The 20320-nt window shown below is 42.3% G+C and overlaps 1 protein-coding gene and 1 long non-coding RNA gene across 2 annotated transcripts in view; one reads left to right on the top strand and one right to left on the bottom strand.

Moving 5' to 3' along the window:
- Positions 1-1042: 1042 nt before the first annotated feature.
- On the bottom strand, positions 1043-17405 carry LOC138960420 (uncharacterized). The gene is made up of 4 exons (XR_011453971.1): positions 17334-17405; positions 17200-17223; positions 8522-8577; positions 1043-1870 (listed from the first exon to the last, which is right to left on the bottom strand). It is a non-coding gene; the product is annotated as an uncharacterized lncRNA (long non-coding RNA).
- A 124-nt stretch (positions 17406-17529) lies between these two features.
- Positions 17530-20320, top strand: part of LOC138960419 (transcription initiation factor TFIID subunit 5-like) — a 74195-nt gene continuing 71404 nt past the window's right edge. Inside the window, exon 1 of the mRNA XM_070332333.1 lies at positions 17530-17687. Coding sequence (XP_070188434.1) covers positions 17568-17687 — 120 coding nt within the window. The 5' untranslated portion in view covers positions 17530-17567. The remainder of the gene's footprint in view (positions 17688-20320) is intronic.

The following is a 20320-nucleotide window of genomic DNA, read 5'->3' as shown; positions in this document are numbered from 1 at the left end:
AATGCTGTATTTACCCCAAGTAATTAATGTCAGATGCCGTTTACTTTAGTAGATACTGGTATTGCATTCGTTGAAAATGTTAGCCGGTTTTCTCGAATGTAGGTCATATCTTGGAAACTTTTTTTTTTGGGACAATTTCGCCAATGCTGTATTTACCCCAAGTAATTAATGTCAGATGCCGTTTATTTTAGTAGATACTGGTATTGCATTCGTTGAAAATGCTAGCCGGTTTTCTCGAATGTAGGTCATATCTTGGAAACATGTTGCACACGTTTTTCGCCAACTTGGTTAGCTAAATTATCCTACATACGCGAGACACTCGTGAGATAATCGTTCAAATCACACGTGTGTATATAATGTAAATGAGATCATGTCAAGTAAGTCTGGCAGGGACCCGTTTTTCCACTGCTTATGCCAGTCACCGAGACAAACGTGATAGAAAAATTTGCGCTCGCCAATTAACCTCGATGAATTTGTAAAACTAACACGTCACGCCACACTTTGAGTGACGTTTCTTTACTTTAACGCAATAGATTGCAACTACAGTATGTAGGATAAACAGAATACATGTACTACATGGCTTGCTGTTTCGTACCAGATTAACACTCGTTGCTTTACTGGGACGACACAGCAACCCATGTAGTATTCTCTACTTATCCCCCACATGTCTGCAGCTAGCGATACCTGAATATTACAACAAATTGATTTTCTGTTCACGAGTTTCGATTTATATATATCAAAATGGGCGACACGTTTTCTGGTTGCAAAATGTATGTGCAAAAACGAAGTGCTGTCATTGAAGCAAGTATGCAATAGAACGTTTAGAGAAAAAGACTTGACAAGCACAAGAAGCTGCTTTGATTATCCTTTCATTTTGCATTTAAAAAAGGCGTCAGCAGTAGAAGAGCATTCTGGTACATCGGTCATTGAAAACAGATTACTATCTGCAGGCACAGCAGACTGGCTGAATACATTTCGAGGACATCCATATTGTTTGGGTGTGATACAGATACACACACAGACAACCAAAAACACACATACCAATATTTACGTCACATATTTTATTGCAGAGAAAGAAAAAAAAATGGGCACCGAATTTCAATCAAGATGAACCATGCGCAAAAAGTCAGTGTTGGAATCCGGAGCCTGGAACACATCTAGCGAGTACCACGCTCTCAGATTGGTCTTCTTCCTCTCTCTTCATCATCTCTCTTCATCAAGTTCGAGCCCCCCTTCACACTATTTGCTGCCACAATCTTTTTGATGCTAACAAGCAGTAGCGCGAATCCCAAGGGCCCACCACAGGCCTGGCTGATCTACCACGCACTGTGGCTGCTGCATGTAAAAAAAAAAAATGTAGGGCAGGGAATGAACGGTCAGAAATGAGATACCTACAGGAACTAAGTTCAGATACGCATCAACATTAATGTCACAAACTGCTAACTTGCGAAGGCTCTGGATATCGAAGTAGGCGTACAGAGGGGATCCAGAGTAAGCCAGCTTCGTTGGTTGTTGCTGCTGTTGATGATGATGCCGTTGCCAAACAGAGCATCGCAAGAAAGCCGCAAGCAACATGTCCTTTGATCCTCTTGACAGGAACGTGTGTGTGTGTGCGTTTTAAGGTAAAAACAACGAAGTGTTCCCATCAAAGAGCCCATCAGACGAACATCCCCCGCAGCGTAGCCAAGGTTCCCCACGAGGTGCTGGCCAAGGCTACAGTGAAGCAACCATGGCGAGACCAGTCTGGCAGCAGTGGAAGCCTGCATCAAACAGGGCACCTCCAGGGATCAGGAGTAGACAGTAGCAGAGCACATGGTTCAGCCTCACACAAATTCAGTGGATGACAAGGTGACGAAGGGTCTACTTCGATCTGCAACACAGGAGATCAATATGAAGCTTATATACAGAAGGAGATGTGTGCAAGTCCTAAACAAACAACGCATGTTTGTTTCCCATACAGATACTAGAACTTTTTTGGAACATTAAAAAAAAGTCATTTATTTTAGAAGAAAAGCTACTCTCCTCCCGCATCTATGGCGACACAGCTATCACAAGTTAAAATAACAAGAAGAGCAAACGCTCGATCGAGTCACTTTCGCAGTTCTGAATATTATATGAGGCATCAGATGGACAGGAAGAAATTGCTATTCACAACACAATGAGTCACGTTCACATAAAATTTGAGCCCGGTCACTTTTATAGTTTCCGAGAAAAGCCCAACGTTAAGTTGTGTGTTGCCGAACAGAAAAGGCTAGTTATCTCCCTTGTTTTTCTGATAACGTTCGTAAAAGGCTACAGATGTAAATACTTTGATGTAAAGAATAATCCTACAAAGTTTCAATCACATCCGATGAACTTTGTCAAAGATATAAAATGTCTAATTTTTCCTTTCACGCTGACCTGTGACCTTGAAAAAGGTAAAAGGTCAACGAAACCATCGTTAAAGTGTAGAGGTCATTGGAGGTCACGACTAAACAAAATATGAGCCCGATCGCTTTGATAGTTTCCGAGAAAAGTCCAACGTTAAGGTGGTGTCTACGGACGGCCGGCCGGACGGCCGGCCGGACAGACTAACACTGACCGATTACATAGTCACATTTTCTCAAGTGACTCAAAAATTATGATGTTAGGGAGGCTTGCGTTTTGTCTTTTTTGAGTAATAGCAGTGTAAATCAGATTTATTTTGTTATTATTAAAGACCTATCACCAGTAACAGCTCTGGAGAAGTGGGGACGCGAGTTACAAATGAAACAAATTACAACTGACCAGAGTTCCAATACAAAATTCTGTAGAGAATTTTACCAATAGGACGTTTCCTGTTTATGCGGAAATTATTTGATACGCCATTATGTCCGCTATGTAATCAAGCAGAAGAAACAATATCTCGTATGTTATGGCAGTGTGTAAAGATTCAGGATTATTGGTCTGATGTACTTCCATAGTTGACTACAAATTTTGCCCACTGTCACGGAGTGCAGTTCTCGTTAGAGCTAATTATATGTGGTGTAAATTAATTGGTATTCAGACATTTGGATTCAATGATTTTGAATTACCTTTTTGGCAAAATTACAAGGGAGAGAACCTAATGTCCCAGCCTGTGTAAACTATGTGAAAAATTGGTTTGAGGCAGAAAAATATCCAACGCATAATGGATGGACGTTATATGCAGTTCGTGTCAGAGTGGAAGCAATATAGCCAGGGATCGCGTTTACGCACGATTTTTGCGTATTTGACGCATTTTAAAAGTCGCCGACGTTTTTTTTTCGCCGCGCCGCGTAAGCCATACGCAAAAATATTGTAACTTTTTCTTGTCTTCACGCAGCGCTTTTGCTCTGACTTAATAATCACCCGATCCTGAAACTGACTATAGGGCTCGAGAAGTGACGACACACATGAAATCTGCGCTCAAAACCAGATAATGTCTTGTCGGATAATGAAACAGACATTAGCTGCTCTCCCATTTCGCGCTTCCAAAAGGCGGAAAGTGTGTCTAGTCGTATTAGAGCGGGAAACAAACTCGCAAGGCCCGAAGGTTGGAGACAGCAGGGGTGTTATTCGACAGGCTTGCGCGGAGTTCGACAAGAAAACTCGCCGTATTTAGGTAAGGAGTGTCTTTAAGTCTTTCGTGCGTGTTTTGTTTGTGTCTGTACGTGTTTTCGTAGTACGCAAAAATATTGGTCCGTGACGCGTTTTTTTCGTTTCGTATGACTTACGCGTTTTTTAAAAAGCTAGCGCGATCCCTGTATAGCCACTTTTCACTGAGGACATGTTTTTACATTTAGTTTTGACCAAATGTTTTAACGTAGAGGGGGGAATCGAGACAAGGGTCGTGGTGTATGTGTGTGTGTAGAGCGATTCAGAGAAAACTACTGGACCGATCATGAAACTTGACAGAGATCCTGAGTATGGTATCTCCAGATGGTTTTTTTCATTTTTTGGATAAATTTCTTTGATGACCTCATATCTGGCGTTAAATGAAAGTTGAGGCGGCACTGTCCTGCCCTCATTTTTAAACCAAATTGGTAGAAATTTTGGTCAAGTATTCTTCGACGAAGCCCGGACTTTGTCATTGCATTTCAGCTTGGAGGCTTAAAAATTAAATAGCGAGTTTGCTCATTAAAGTTGTCACTAAAATCGATTTTTCGCAAACAGATTTAAAATTGATATGCATTGTATTCTTCATCACATTCTGAATCTAAAAATATAGATACATGTCATGTTTACTCTTAAAATGTGATCACAATTAATGAAAATAAATTAGTCTTTCGATTAAAGTGTAAGAAATCGATCCAAACATGATCTACACTACTCACAAAAAGTTAAGGATCACTATGAGAAAACAGGTGCTCAATAAAATCAGTTCGCCACTGTTATTCATTTCTCAGTCAAACCAAATTGTTATGAATTCTTATTCAGCTGTAAGTGGGCGATGTTGTGTTAGTGGGAAAAATTGCACGGGATTCTCTACTACTGAGCTTGGTAGCAAAAGAAAAAGCGGAAACTTGCGAAAAAGGACCTTGTTTTGGACCGTTCAGCCCGAACACATTGCACAAGCCACATGGAAAAACCATTATGCACGTGCAAGCACTGCTGTTTATGTGTGAGATGCTGTCACTTGCTTGGTTTTTTGAGAAGACATACCACCAGATTTAGGCATTATCTGACAATACCTCCACGACGAAAATTGAACGAGTTTGAGAGGGGACGAGCTGTTGCATGGTTCCAAGATGGTGTCCCCAAGCGAGAAGTGGCCAGGCGACTTCACGTGTCCATCTCGGTCATTGTCAGACTGATTCAACGTTTCACAGCCACTGGGAGGGTCCAGGAAAGACGCAGACCTGGGCGACCAAAGAAGACAACTCCACGTGAAGATCGTCTCATTGAACGACTAGCCTTGCAAACAAGAACAGCCTCTTCCAACATTATTCGAAGGCAGCTGAGGGTGGCTACTAACACCAACATCAGCCAGCAGACCACACGGAATCGCCTTCATGGGTTTAACCTCCGTTCTCGTCGCCCAGCTGTACGGCCACGTTTAACTCCAGCCCATAGGGCAGCACGCCGCGCCTTCTGCAGACGTCACGTGAGGTGGACACGTCAGCAATGGTCCCAGGTCCTGTTCAATGATGAATTACGCTTCACCCTGAACCACAACGACGACCGACTGAGGGTCTGGAGGCACCAAGGGAAACGCTACATTGACGCCACTGTCCAAGAAAAGGTGGCCTTTGGTGGAGGTTCTGTAATGGTCTGGGGGGCCTTCAGCCTTCACCACAGAACACCCTTGTTTCATGTACAGGGTAACCTGACTGGCCTCCGATACCGGGATGAGATCCTTCGACCGCTGGCTGTGCCTACACTGCAGCAGATGGGACCGCAGGCTGTCTACCAGGATGACAACGCTCGCCCCCACAGGGCAAGGGTGGTCAACGACTTCCTGCAGCAGTCTGGAGTCAACAGAATGGAGTGGCCAGCATGCAGTCCCGATCTCAACCCGATTGAGAACCTCTGGGATGAGTTGGATCGCAAAGTGAGGAGCAACCACCCCCCTCCCAGGGATGTCCAGCACCTCTACCAGATGCTGCAGGCTGAGTGGCAGGCGCTTCCACAGATGATCTTCACCACCCTGGTCAACTCTATGAGGACTCGCTGCGTCGAATGTCAGAACAGCCAGGGCGGTTACACGCATTACTGAACTTTTGGGAGCATCTGAATGCCATGTCTTGTGATTTCAACGACTATGTGAAATCAAATTTCGATACGTACACACTTTGATAAAATGTACAGACCAAACGATTGCTTGAAATTGAAGGAAATGTTGTATCGTTATCACAAAAGCATTGAATTAAACGTTTGCCAAATACCAACCCATTGGCTTTCTTGTTTGGAAAGTTATGGATTTGTGTGCAAGTGATCCTTAACTTTTTGTGAGTAGCTTATGTTGTATTCAAAACAAGCTCAGAAAGTTAATACAGAGAAGCGCGCTTTCCTGCTTAGCTCAATACGCTACCGCGCTATTATGGCGTGTTAATTTCACTGCGTTTTGCATGCGTGAGTGAGCGATTTTCTCACGGGGATTGACGAAGCTGTAGTCTTGTCGACAGCTTGACTAAATGTTGTAATTTCGCCTTACGCGACTTGTTTATTATTAAATTTAGAGGTTTTTTTCTCCGCCTGTTGTCTTTGTTCTTTGGTGTTCTTTTGGTTCAAAGTAAAAGCACTTTGCAACTCAAGTAATATTCTAGGGAGAAATAGAGAAATGTTCGTTGTTGTTTTGTTCTTGCTTTTGTCTTTTTCTGTAAACTGTATCCACGGGTGCTTTTGTTATTTTGTTTCGCTATACTTTGTTTCGTCTATCGGTTCACCTTTTTATGCTTGTCTGTACTACTGGTATGGAATTCACAAACTTGATGTTTATTTATGAAGTGAGCAATCACCACACACACGCATAAGCAAAGACACTAGATACATTCCAAACCCCGGACACGCTCAACACAACCTGCTAACATGGGTGAAACCTAGGAAAATCAAATTGACTGAAATTTTTTTGAGGCAGGGCCCCGTTAGGGGGTCCAGGGGGCCAATGCCCCCCGGCCGAAAACGATTTTTTTGCATTATTCATTGTGATTTTGTGGCCTTTCCTGGCAAAAAAAATACACTATCATGCAGGTAAAAAAAATACCTTCAGATTCTAATGATATGGTAAAAAGGGTAAACAAAATCAAAACAATTCACAGTATTCATTTTTGTGTGTATCCTTTCACACTTGCATCTTCCAACACAACGACACAATTGATAACAATTAACATTGACAACAGCCATACTACATGAAATAGAAAGTGAACAACTGAACAACTGAAATAAAAGTTCGAAATATTTAATTATAAGAAGCAAACATTGCCAGACAAGCATTGAAATAAATGATGAAACAGAATGTCACACATGCAAACAGCATGATGTAGCACTGCACAAAGTAGCAACTAAGCAGTAGCATCTCATACAGTGGAACCCCTCTCCGAGACCCCCCTCTCTAAGGACTACCCCGCCACAACGACCCTTTTTTTAACCGATGTGTTTCCTTATATAGTTGTCACAAACCGCTGAGAGGTGTGATGGTTGGGTGGGCTGAGTAAACATCACAAACCAATCATCCAGATCTAAGGCAGGTCCATTGTGATAGCTGGGTGGCCTTGTTAAAAGACACCGACCTTCTTCCCAGGGGTCATTGACCCAGTTTTAGCTACGAGAGAGGAAAGACTTCCTGCACCCGGCCGGGTCAGTGACCGAGTTTAACCTATGGGGAGTTTAACCTATGGCGTGGTCTCTTTGATGTCTTGAGAGGAAATTTGGCCAGGGTACTGCGATCTGAGGGTAGTACATGCACCAAAACTGGTGGACACCATGACAATGTCAAACATGAAATCGAAGCAGTTTGCTTGAGGAAACGGTCGTCAGCAACTCAAACTTCTCTGTCAAACTTCACTTTTTTAAAGAAAATCTGAGGTGACTTTCTTTGTGGCCCCCTGACCCCGCCCCCTCCCTCTGTAACGACCCCCCTCCATAAGGACCGATTTTTGTCAACATTTTCAAGGTCGCTAGAGAGGGGTTCCACTGTAGCGCAAAGTTCGCAAGGAAAAGCACTTGAGTTTCAAGCACCAAACTTATCACACACAGTTTTAGTTTCATGAACTCCAACCATGCAGTCCCATCGCCATTTGTTGGCAAGACCAGCATCAATAAGATCTGTCCGTGCGTTTTCCGTCAAAACCGGCATCTTTGTCGCAGAAATCATGTCACCACTTCGTAATGCCTGCCAAAACGCGAGAGAACTTTTTTTTTTATCGTGATGCAGAGCGAATTCGAAAGCAAAGAAACCTCACCCACAGGGTTTACCGCGAGCACGGGCAAAAGCGCTTCTGTTTCCAAGCAAACTGCAACCGGTTCACTCTTGCAGTTCGAAAGCGCGTTCCGCAAGTAGTTTCGTTTTTTTTTCAAAATTGCGGATTGACGGAATTTCCGTCAGACTTATTTTCAGATTGACGGATTTCAGTCAATTGACGGGCTAGTTTCACCCATGTGCTAAGCAAGTATAAGGCAAAAAAATAAAAAAGTCCGTTTACGGTAACATAGGCAAAAAAAAATAGGGTCGGTAGGTCGGGATTTTTTCCCCCCCAAAAAAACATTTTTACGGGGTTTTTTCTCCCCAAATGCCAAAAAAAAGTCTAGGGTCGCGCGAAAAAAATAGGGTCTGTCGGGTTACCGTAAACAGACTATTCTTTGGGGGGGGCCTAATTATATATTGATGTACATTAATAGAACAAGCACACGTTCCTTTCTTTGTAATAATATGTTCAGGCCTGGGAATGAGTAAAAGTGGTTTGGGCGTACTGACGGGAAAATGTTGCTTTTAAGGGCACACAGAGGCTCTTTTTCTTACACAATTAGAAAAGGACTGTCGTAAATACGAAAGGCGTATCGTTCCCAGGCCTGTATGTTATTTGTGGGGAAAAAAGGCTCATACCTTGCCCTCATCTTTCGCCTTTTGCGCTTCAACCTCCTCATGCGCTTCTTTCTCCACTGCAACACAGAAAACAAGGTCACACAAGTGCACATTTCTTTTAGGAACATTCTTATCGTTGTCGTGCAATCCATTTAGGATCTCTCCATTCATCGAGCAGTCCATTCTGCGGTTACACCTTCATCATAATCCATGGTAATGTTAGCGTGATAAATTCATAGCTCACAATTCAGGGGCATTTCAGCCTCCAATTTAGCAGAACCTGCTCTTGTAAGCATAACAAGTCATTTTGGATACCTTAGAAGTCACAGAGTAAACTGTACGGATGTATTTTGAACATGTGCATTTTTAAAAAAAAAACACCAGCAAAGCCGCCATTTCAAAGGAAGGGAGGCAACTGTCCATATTTAGTATGCATTTTCTCTTCATTTTCGTCGATCAAATTAGTTATTTTTCCTAAAGTTCAGAGCTCAATCCGTCAATTAATTTTACGATAAATATTCGTTGGTTCGATTCAAGGGACTTGTATCAAAAATAAGTCCAAAACGCCACTAGATTGTGAGCTATGAATTTATCACGCTTAAGTTCAACATTACCCAATCCACCATTCTATCAGTCAGTCATTGACGGAAATAAAACTGTGGAACAACAAGTAAAACTCCACAAATAACAAGTCGCGTAAGGCGAAAATACAATATTTAGTCAAGTAGCTGCCATTTTTCAGCAAGACCGTATACTCGTAGCATCGTCAGTCCACCGCTCATGGCAGCCAAAGGCAGTGAAATTGACAAGAAGAGCGGGGTAGTAGTTGCGCTAAGAAGGATAGCACGCTTTTCTGTACCTCTCTTTGTTTTAACTTTCTGAGCGTGTTTTTAATCCAAACATATATCTATATGTTTTTGGAATCAGGAACCGACAAGGAATAAGATGAAAGTGTTTTTAGATTGATTTGGACAATTTAATTTTGATAATAATTTTTATATATTTAATTTTCAGAGCTTGTTTTTAATCCAAATATAACATATTTATATGTTTTTGGAATCAGCAAATGATGGAAAATAAGATAAACGTAAATTTGGATCGTTTTATAAATTTTTTTTTTTTTTTACAATTTTCAGATTTTTAATGACCAAAGTCATTAATTAATGTTTAAGCCACCAAGCTGAAATGCAATACCGAAGTCCGGGCTTCGTCGAAGATTACTTGACCAAAATTTCAACCAATTTGGTTGAAAAATGAGGGCGTGACAGTGCCGCCTCAACTTTCACGAAAAGCCGGATATGACGTCATCAAAGACATTTATCAAAAAAATGAAAAAAACGTTCGGGGATTTCATACCCAGGAACTCTCATGTAAAATTTCATAAAGATCGGTCCAGTAGTTTAGTCTGAATCGCTCTACACACACACACACACACACACACACACACACACACGCACAGACAGACAGACACACATACACCACGACCCTCGTTTCGATTCCCCCTCGATGTTAAAATATTTAGTCAAAACTTGACTAAATATAAAAAGAGGGATTGCGAAGAGATTCTACAGTCTCCCTCCCCGCTCCACACAAACATGCGTCACAGCTACTAGTATCCCTCCCCGCTCCACACAAACATGCGTCACAGCTACTACAGTCTCCCTCCCCGCTCCACACAACCATGCGTCACAGCTACTACAGTCTCCCTCCCCGCTCCACACAACCATGCGTCACAGCTACTACAGTCTCCCTCCCCGCTCCACACAAACATGCATCACAGCTACTACAGTCTCCCTCCCCGCTCCACACAAACATGCGTCACAGCTACTACAGTCTCCCTCCCCGCTCCACACAAACATGCGTCACAGCTACTACAGTCTCCCTCCCCGCTCCACACAACCATGCGTCACAGCTACTACAGTCTCCCTCCCCGCTCCACACAAACATGCGTCACAGCTACTACAGTCTCCCTCCCCGCTCCACACAACCATGCGTCACAGCTACTACAGTCTCCCTCCCCGCTCCACACAACCATGCGTCACAGCTACTACAGTCTCCCTCCCCGCTCCACACAAACATGCGTCACAGCTACTAGTCTCCCTCCCCGCTCCACACAAACATGCGTCACAGCTACTACAGTCTCCCTCCCCGCTCCACACAAACATGCGTCACAGCTACTACAGTCTCCCTCCCCGCTCCACACAAACATGCGTCACGGCTACTGCAGTCTCCCTCCCCGCTCCACACAAACATGCGTCACAGCTACTACAGTCTCCCTCCCCGCTCCACACAAACATGCGTCACAGCTACTACAGTCTCCCTCCCCGCTCCACACAACCATGCGTCACAGCTACTACAGTCTCCCTCCCCGCGCCACACAAACATGCGTCACAGCTACTACAGTCTCCCTCCCCGCTCCACACAAACATGTGTCACAGCTACTACAGTCTCCCTCCCCGCTCCACACAAACATGCGTCACAGCTACTACAGTCTCCCTCCCCGCTCCACACAAACATGCGTCACAGCTACTACAGTCTCCCTCCCCGCTCCACACAAACATGTGTCACAGCTACTACAGTCTCCCTCCCCGCTCCACACAAACATGTGTCACAGCTACTAGTCTCCCTCCCCGCTCCACACAAACATGCGTCACAGCTACTACAGTCTCCCTCCCCGCTCCACACAAACATGTGTCACAGCTACTACAGTCTCCCTCCCCGCTCCACACAAACATGTGTCACAGCTACTACAGTCTCCCTCCCCGCTCCACACAAACATGCGTCACAGCTACTACAGTCTCCCTCCCCGCTCCACACAAACATGTGTCACAGCTACTAGTCTCCCTCCCCGCTCCACACAAACATGTCACAGCTACTACAGTCTCCCTCCCCGCTCCACACAAACATGCGTCACAGCTACTACAGTCTCCCTCCCCGCTCCACACAAACATGTGTCACAGCTACTACAGTCTCCCTCCCCGCTCCACACAAACATGCACCACAGCTACTACAGTCTCCCTCCCCGCTCCACACAACCATGCGTCACAGATGGTGTAAAACCCCGTGCGTCACAGATGGTGTAAAACAAACATGCGTCACAGATGGTGTAAAACCCCATGCGTCACAGATCGTGTAAAACCCCATGCGTCACAGATCGTGTAAAACCCCATGCGTCACAGATCGTGTAAAACCCCATCAGAAATGACAATGTATCCTCAAATTAAAATCATTTGATGTTTGAAACCATGCTTGATGTATGCCACTTTTAGCTTTATTTCCGCATTCCGATTTGTTTTAGGATTTACAACAAAATCGAAGCATTGATTTCAAATGCAAAAGAGAACTCATTCCGAGGCACAAGAATACAAGACATTGTATCAATCATTAATTCATCGTCTCCAAAACAATCCTTTACAGACTCTCTCCCTGGCTCTGCATCATTACTGCATGACAATCAACAGTCACAAGACCAAGTAGAGTTTAGCATGCACAGGATACTCTACTTGAGTCATACCTTTAGACAAGTTGTCAAAAGGACTTTGTGCCCCAGATAAACTTGGCCAAAAAATTATTGCAACTTTCACAAAATGCAATCCATTTTAGTTCAACTTTATATGCTGGAAAAGGTCAATCAGGGTTCGTACAGAATTTGTGTCTCAGAAATTAAAGACTTTTTAAAGACTTTTAAAAGCCCTCAAAATAAAAATGAAAGACCAAAATTTGCGTGGACTAGTGTTGAAAAACAATATTATAGTAATACTGACGCGTTTTCATCTGGATCTGTCCGACTTTTCAGTTTCCGGAAAATAAAAATACACACACACACACACATGCAGACACACATGTAATTTAGATGGAGGGATGGGAGGTTGAAGGAACATTAGTGGCATGCGATGACTTGAGGGCATCAATGGCTCTGTCCAGTTTCACCAAGGATGCAGCTTTCTCATGAGACGTAAGCGCTCCAACACCCATCGAAGCGACGCTGATAGTCTTCTTGCAGATGCAGCAAAAAGCATTTCACTTATTTCCTCCAGGGTCCTTTCGTATCCATTTCGAAAACTCTGGATTTTCAAGCCACGCATCTACGAACGAGCACAAACCCGGTATTTTTGCTCTGGAGACTTCCAATTGCGCATGTCCCGGATGTAAGCAATTTGCAAAGCCAAAGGGACATCACTCGAGCTGATTTGCCGCAATTTTCACGCATTGTTTATTTTTGTTTGATTTTTTTGGTGATAATTGGACAGAACAAACTAAAGACGAACATTGATACAGATGTTATATTTTCCTTGCACAAGATTTTTGAAATTCACAAACCTGTACAAACCCAAGTGGATTTTTAAAGACTTATAAAGACATGAGAATGGTAGTTCATTTCTTACAAACCTGTAAAGACTTGTAAAGACCGTGCGAACCCTGTCATTATGTCCACCGTTCATATCATTTGTCCGATCGGTGGTAATTTGTATAGACATCCCGTTACAGCCTGTCAAACAAGGTCACCCCTAAAATCGACCTGACAAAAACCATAGCCCCGTGGGTTAAAATCTGCAAAAAATCAGAATGTGCACTTACCAAACATCTCCAGTTCAGAGCATTTTGTTTGACGCACCTTACTTCTCTAGTCTTTGTGTAGCCTTTTGACAAAGGCGGTAGGGGTCAACCGTTTCAGGCCAAAAAGGGCACGTTTTGCGGCCATTTTTGAGGGGGTCCTCCACTCAAAGAGCCATATCTGCTCAAGTTCTCAATTAATTGCTTTAGAAATTTCAGAAGTTATGACCAAAATCTGTGTTGATTTTGGTGAACGTGTATACTAAGCGTGTCTTATTACGCAACGTTTCCGAAAGACCTAAACAAATATTCGTTTTAATTCAGGGTTTAAGGACAAAATCGTGACTTTGCATGCTAAGAAAAAAATGGTTGAGGTAATCACCGACAAAGTTTTAGCCAGATCTGACTGCTGGTTTACATTTGCTAGAGATGGGAACGCACAAGAAAAATTATCGATCATTTGAAATTGGAAAGCGTGCGAGAGAATGTGAGTACTTGTTCAAAACAAAACGCAAGAATAATAATAAGAGGAACAACAATCAACATCATGCAAACAAAACGGTAATCAACTACAACAATCAACTACAACAATCAACTACAGCAATCAACTACAGCAATCAACTACAACAATAAACTACAGCAATCAACTACAGCAATCAACTACAACAATCAACTACAACAATCAACTACAGCAATCAACTACAACAATCAACTACAGCAATCAACTACAACAATCAACTACAACAATCAACTACAACAATCAACTACAACAATCAACTACAGCAATCAACTACAACAATCAACTACAACAATAAACTACAGCAATCAACTACAACAATCAACTACAACAATCAACTACAGCAATCAACATCATGCAAACAAAACGGTAACAGCAACGCGTAATTAAAATATACGCGAACAAACATACGCGAAAAAGGATGTCGTTATTCTTTGACAAAAGCTCACTTTCTTTATTTGGTGTTTTACGTCGTTTTTTTAACCGTTCAAGGTTATATCGCGACGGAGGGAGATGGAATAGAGCCACTTGTCAATAGTTTCTTGTTCACAAAAGCACTAATCAAATTTGCTCCAGGGCCTTGCAACGTAGTACAATATATTACCTTACTGGGAGAATGCAGTTTCCAGTACACACACCGGTGACACTGACGGTTCCCCTACGCTTTGTGTTCGGTGCCCTGACCCTTTGTGTTCGGTTCCCACACGCCAAAATCGAGGTACTGTCACCCAAAACATCCATTTATGGTAGTATTACGCAATGTTGCTCTCTGAGAATGGTCTTGTTAGATCTGTGAGTGTTTACACTACATGCCTAGGTGCTGTTGGATTGAAGGTTTTTGATATTTTAGCCGTTATTAGGTAGAATGCCCTCCACTTTACTGCAAAACTGCATAATTCGTAGCATCGGCAGGAAATATCCTACCAAAAAATGCCTGCTTGGAACTAACCCTAAACCCAAACAGCCCCAGCTTTCGTTTTGTGCGCCGTTCGGTTCCATTCTCAATCGGTTTGACAGTTTGCTTGAGCACGCACTTCCTCTGGCATCGCGCGAGCATGCTTTGTGGCTCTAGACTTAAAATAATGTCTTGTTGGTGAAGGCATAATTTAGTTGCCCAGACCTGGGAACACCTGTTTGCACTTGGAGTATTCTCAAACAAACTTAGTGTATTATCAGAAAAATGAGCGTACTCCACACAGCATTTGAACATCCATGGTTCACACGTGCCTGTTGCACAGTTTATTAAGTTTACCAATACATTTAAAACAAATGATTCTTTCAATTTTTCTGACAAAAACTAATCATGTGTCAAAGTACTGGATCGGCTTCGGGATGTGCTTGTGAAGAAAAGTAGTCTAGGAATTTTTCTCGTCGTATTTTTTCCCACCGACAGTACTGATCGTATTCTAGACAATCATGCGTACAAAATACGGCGAAATTGTATGGGTTCCCAGGTCTGCTTACCATTGACGGTGATCGATAATTTTTCGTGCGCGTTCCCATCTCCAGCAAATGTAAACCAGCACTCAGATCTGCCTGAAACTTTGAGCAGATATGGCTTCGAGTGGAGGACCCCCTCAAAAATGGCCGCAAAACGTGCCTTTTTTGGCCTCTGAAACGGTTGACCCCTACCGTCTTTGTCAAAAGGCTACACAAAGACTAGAGAAGTAAGGTGCAACAAACAAAATGCTTTGAACTGGAAATTGAATGGCCTTTTTAACGGTAGTCAAGTATTTGGTAAGTGCACATTCTCATTTTTTGCAGATTTTAACCTTTGGGGCTATGGTTTTTGTCAGGTCGATTTTAGGGGTGACCTTGTTTGATAGGCTGTAGCGGGATGCCTATACAAATTACCACCGATCGGACAAATGATATGAACCTTTTCCAGCATATGAAGTTGAACTAAAATGGATTGTGTTTTACCGCTTTTGTTTACGTGCGAAAGTTGTTGCAATAATTTTTTGACCAAGTTTAGTATATTTAAAACTGGCATATCATAGGTTCGCGCAATATGCATCAAAATATCACAGATGCTGATAGCGACAGGCATCCACCATCAAAAAGATCCTCACTGAGCTAAGAGTATGAACGCAAGATTCGCCAGCACGCCAAAGTCCAGGAATGATTGCCGTTTACTCAAGTCTAACTCAGCAACTACACATACTTCATCATTGCCGTTTACTCAAGTCTAAATCAGCAACTACACATACTTCATCATTGCCGATTACTCAAGTCTAACTCAGCAACTACACATACTTCATCATTGCCGTTTACTCAAGTCTAAAACTCAGCAACTACACATACTTCATCATTGCCGATTACTCAAGTCTAACTCAGCAACTACACATACTTCATTGCCGATTACTCAAGTCTAACTCAGCAACTACACATACTTCATCATTGCCGTTTACTCAAGTCTAACTCAGCAACTACACATACTTCATCATTGCCGATTACTCAAGTCTAACTCAGCAACTACACATACTTCATCATTGCCGATTACTCAAGTCTAACTCAGCAACTACACATACTTCATCAATGCCGATTACTCAAGTCTAACTCAGCAACTACACATACTTCATCATTGCCGATTACTCAAGTCTTAACTCAGCAACTACACATACTTCATCATTGCCGTTTACTCAAGTCTAACTCAGCAACTACACATACTTCATCATTGCCGATTACTCAAGTCTAACTCAGTAACTACACATACTTCATCATTGCCGATTACTCAAGTCTAACTCAGCAACTACACATACTTCATCAATGCCGATTACTCAAGTCTAACTCAGCAACTACACATACTTCATCAATGCCGATTACTCAAGTCTAACTCAGCAACTACACATACTTCATCAATGCCGATTACTCAAGTCTAACTCAGCAACTACACATACTTCATCAATGCCGATTACTCAAGTCTATCTCAGCAACTACACATACTTCATTGCCTTTTACTCAAGTCTAACTCAGCAACTACACATACTTCATCATTGCCTTTTACTCAAGTCTAACTCAGCAACTACACATACTTCATCAGCACAATCATTAAGTGCGCGACTACTTTTTAAACAAAATAAAATGATGCTAGTCACCGCTCAGCATGTGATTTACGCACTTGAGTGATAAATGCCATGTCTTTTTCCCTTTAGTTTACTCAGAAACGAAACCAAAGCTGCCTTTGATTTGAAACGTCAACGCCTTGTGGTGCTGTAAAATCTGCACGGATCTTGGAACACGTGTGCACTGTCACTACCCTTGAAACTGTCATAATGTGAATACATGTCTTGGTAGTCAGCAAATGCACTGCCGCAAATGCACTGCAAATGCCATACAGCTCAGTCACAAATGCGCTGCCAATGCCACACAGCCCCTGTTCAACATTCTCTCGAGCAAGTGTTCGGTCGGATGACACATTGCATGTCCTACGACTACGCACCTGTTATAACAAAACCAACTGAACAAAACTGAAAAATTGCCAGCACACACAAATAATGATTTCAAATTATGTCGTTGACAGTCAGCTTCAGTGAAAGAAAAACGAACTGCGTGTTCATAATCTTCAAATACACTATACAGTAGAGAACATCACAAAAATACCGCAAAAATTAAATAATATACATACCTTTGCCCTCATTTTCTCTGTAAACTGCAACAAAAGAAAAGAAAGAGTGTAAATACACAAGTTTACACCTAGATGCAATGTTTGTCGGGCCGATTTCAGTTCGATGAGAGTCACTGTTACCACAACATGCTTACCCACGGATGGCTTGAAAGGAAAGGACGGAAGTAGGGTCGCCAGGAACCGGAAATTAACTTTTTGTCTTTTTTTCAATATTACTCGTATTTTTTGTTTTTGTTTTTGTTTTTATGATTCAAATTGAATGGGTGTTTTTTAAATTCTTTAGTTGTTTTTATAATGAAGAGGTGAAAACTGATTTCTTTTTTGACAAAAGTGTTAATAATGTTGGGAGAGAGAGTAAGGCGACAGCTATGGCGGATGTCAACAAGATGGAGTCTCACACAAGCAGCCCAGCGAAACTATTGTCTTACGCCGACAAAGATCAGACATTGATGACCGTTTTACAATATCTGCGTGAGAACAACTTGGAGGTGAGCTGATTGCGAAGAAAAAAATCGTTATTGCAAGCTGAGAACTTCACAATACTTCCCAACCTCTTCTCTCAAATTTTATCTGAAAGGGTCTTTATCACTAGCACTAGCAGTGTTTGCAGTTGTACAGTGTAGCATTAGCAGTTTGGCGAGTAAACAATGCTATTGCAAAACTCTTTTTGGTAATGTTGAACTTTAGCGTGTTTAATTAATAGCTCAGAATCCAATGGCATTCTTTACTTATTTTTGATACAAGTCCCTGTAATCAAGCCAAAGAATATTTGTCGTGAAATTAATTGATGGATTGGGCTCAAAACTTAAGCAAAATTAATTATTTTGGTTGTTTGATGGACGGAAATGACGCGAAAATGCATACGTTGTCAACCAAGGGACATCACTTACACGACAGAGTTGCCTCCACTGTCGGCTTACACGGCTAATTCCTTCTTTGACGCATGCAGGGATGTCGTTAGGCATCGGACATATAACGATGAAAATCCCCAAATGTCCGATTCACATTGCCACATGTCAGTCAGATGTCCTATCGTTTTAGCCTGAGCGTGGTCATTGTCCGATATGTACTCCATTCCTTCGGACAGCGCGATATTCGTTAATTTTCATTTCAAGATACAAATCTTCTAAAACTAAAAGACCGAACGCACTCGTGTTCAGCTGACACTGAAGTTGCCAGTGCCGCGTGCGGATCTTTTCTTTTGTCGGGACTTTCTGAAACTGAAAGCGGTCAAATGTCCTATTGATGCTGAAGAACTCAGGACATTTGTCCTATAGGTATGAATTTGTAGCAACATCCCTACGCATGTAAACGAAATGCATTCCAACAGTTCATTCCGTGACTTCAAAGGTATCTACAGGCAAATCCAGCTAACTCACAAACGGTTAAGTCAAAAATTCGCTTAGCACAAAAAAAAATTCTGGTCCGGAATTATCCCTCTTTATCTATGTGTACAAAGTACCCTGAGCTCGAAATGGGATTTCTCTTACGTAAGTCGAAAGACGGATAGCACACAACAGAAAGTCAGTCCCAAAGACAAAGTTTACTCTATATTTACTACAGCAACTCGAAACACGAAACTTGGCGTCTCACACTAGCGCATTGTGTAACCTTATTCCCTTCTTCTCTACACAGACGCCACACTGACTGGTCAGTCGGCACGCCTCGATCATTAGGCATTATGCAATCACAAGCCCTTTGCTGTGTGCAGCAATAAAGTATGAACTGAAGTTAGGAGGGGGCGAGGAGTAAGGAGGGGCGAGTGGTACTCACAGTGTGTGTTTGTGTGTGTTCTTATGGTTGGAGAATGAAGTGACAAGAATTCAAATTGTGGGTTGCCTCTCATTCAGTACTTGTAATCTGAACACAGCTGCCTGTCCAGACACTGACCTTCTTACTCGGGGTCAATGACCGAGTTTTTATCTGAGAGGAAACTGTTTTACAACATGTGAAAGTCTCTGAAGGATTGGTCAGCGCAGGATAAGATAAGGCAAAAAAAAAAAAATTGTCTGTTTCTGGTAACATGGCTAAAAAAAATAGGGTCGGTAGGTCGGGATTTTTATTTTTTTTTTATTTTTTTTTTTTTAACCCCAAATGTAGACCAATAAAACTAACTTTAAAAATCGCGCAAAGAGACTGGATTCACTATACATAGAGACAAGACACTCAACACATTTACAAATCGTCAGCGGACTTTCGTTTTCACATGTTTTTGTTGTTCATTTTCTCACCCTGTCCTTTACCACCAAAAAAACACAAAAAAATTTGAGTTTGGAAAAAAAAAGTTTAGGGTCGGCGCCGAAATTTAGGGTCGGTCGGGTGACCAGAAACAGACAATTTTTTTTTTTTGGCCTAAGAGAGGGGGTGGCACTGGAGGGGTGATGACACGGTCAAGTGAGGTGGAGGGGGGTAGCTGTCAAGCCAATGTGTCTGGCCTTGATTGGTGGTAGTCCTGAGTCCTTCTCAAAGTGGGCGAGAGGGGGATGATTGGGCAGTAGAGAAGTGACAGATTTTGAGATCGCTGAGAAAATTAGGTGAGTGACGTAATTCACGAGTGACGTTTCAGTCAGCTTGCTTCTTGTTCGTTTGTTCTTTTGTTTTGTTCTTTTTTGTTCATGTCGTCACCCATGCATCAGTAATGTGACGTAAGTTTTGTACTATGACCAAGTCGAAATTTCGGATAGGACACAATAACAATTCGGTCCCTTCAATTTCGTCTTATCCGGATTTGCCTGTAAAATGACTTGTTACGCTTACAAGGGCAGGTTCTGCAAATTTGGAGGCTTAAATGCCTCTGAATAATGAGCTATGAATTTAACATGCCAAAGTTCAAGATTACCGCTCATAATTCAGAGGCATTTAAGTCTCCAAATTTGTAGAACCTGCACTTGTAATCATAACAAGTCATTTTAGATCCCTTTGAAGTTACGGAATGAACTCCGATGAACTGTACGAATGCATTTCGTTTACATGGGTCAAACTCAAAGAAGGAATTATCCGTATAAGCGGACAAGGGAGACAACTCTTTCGTGTAAATGATGTCCCATGGTTGACAACGTACGCCATTTTCGGTGCATTTTCGTCGATTGAACAACCAAATTAAAGTAGTGTGTGAACAGAA

Source organism: Littorina saxatilis, linkage group LG2, assembly GCF_037325665.1.
Source record: "Littorina saxatilis isolate snail1 linkage group LG2, US_GU_Lsax_2.0, whole genome shotgun sequence".
NCBI lineage: Eukaryota > Metazoa > Mollusca > Gastropoda > Littorinimorpha > Littorinidae > Littorina > Littorina saxatilis.
The sequence above is the reverse complement of the archived record's forward strand: the minus strand, read 5'-3'. Positions and strand labels throughout refer to the sequence as shown.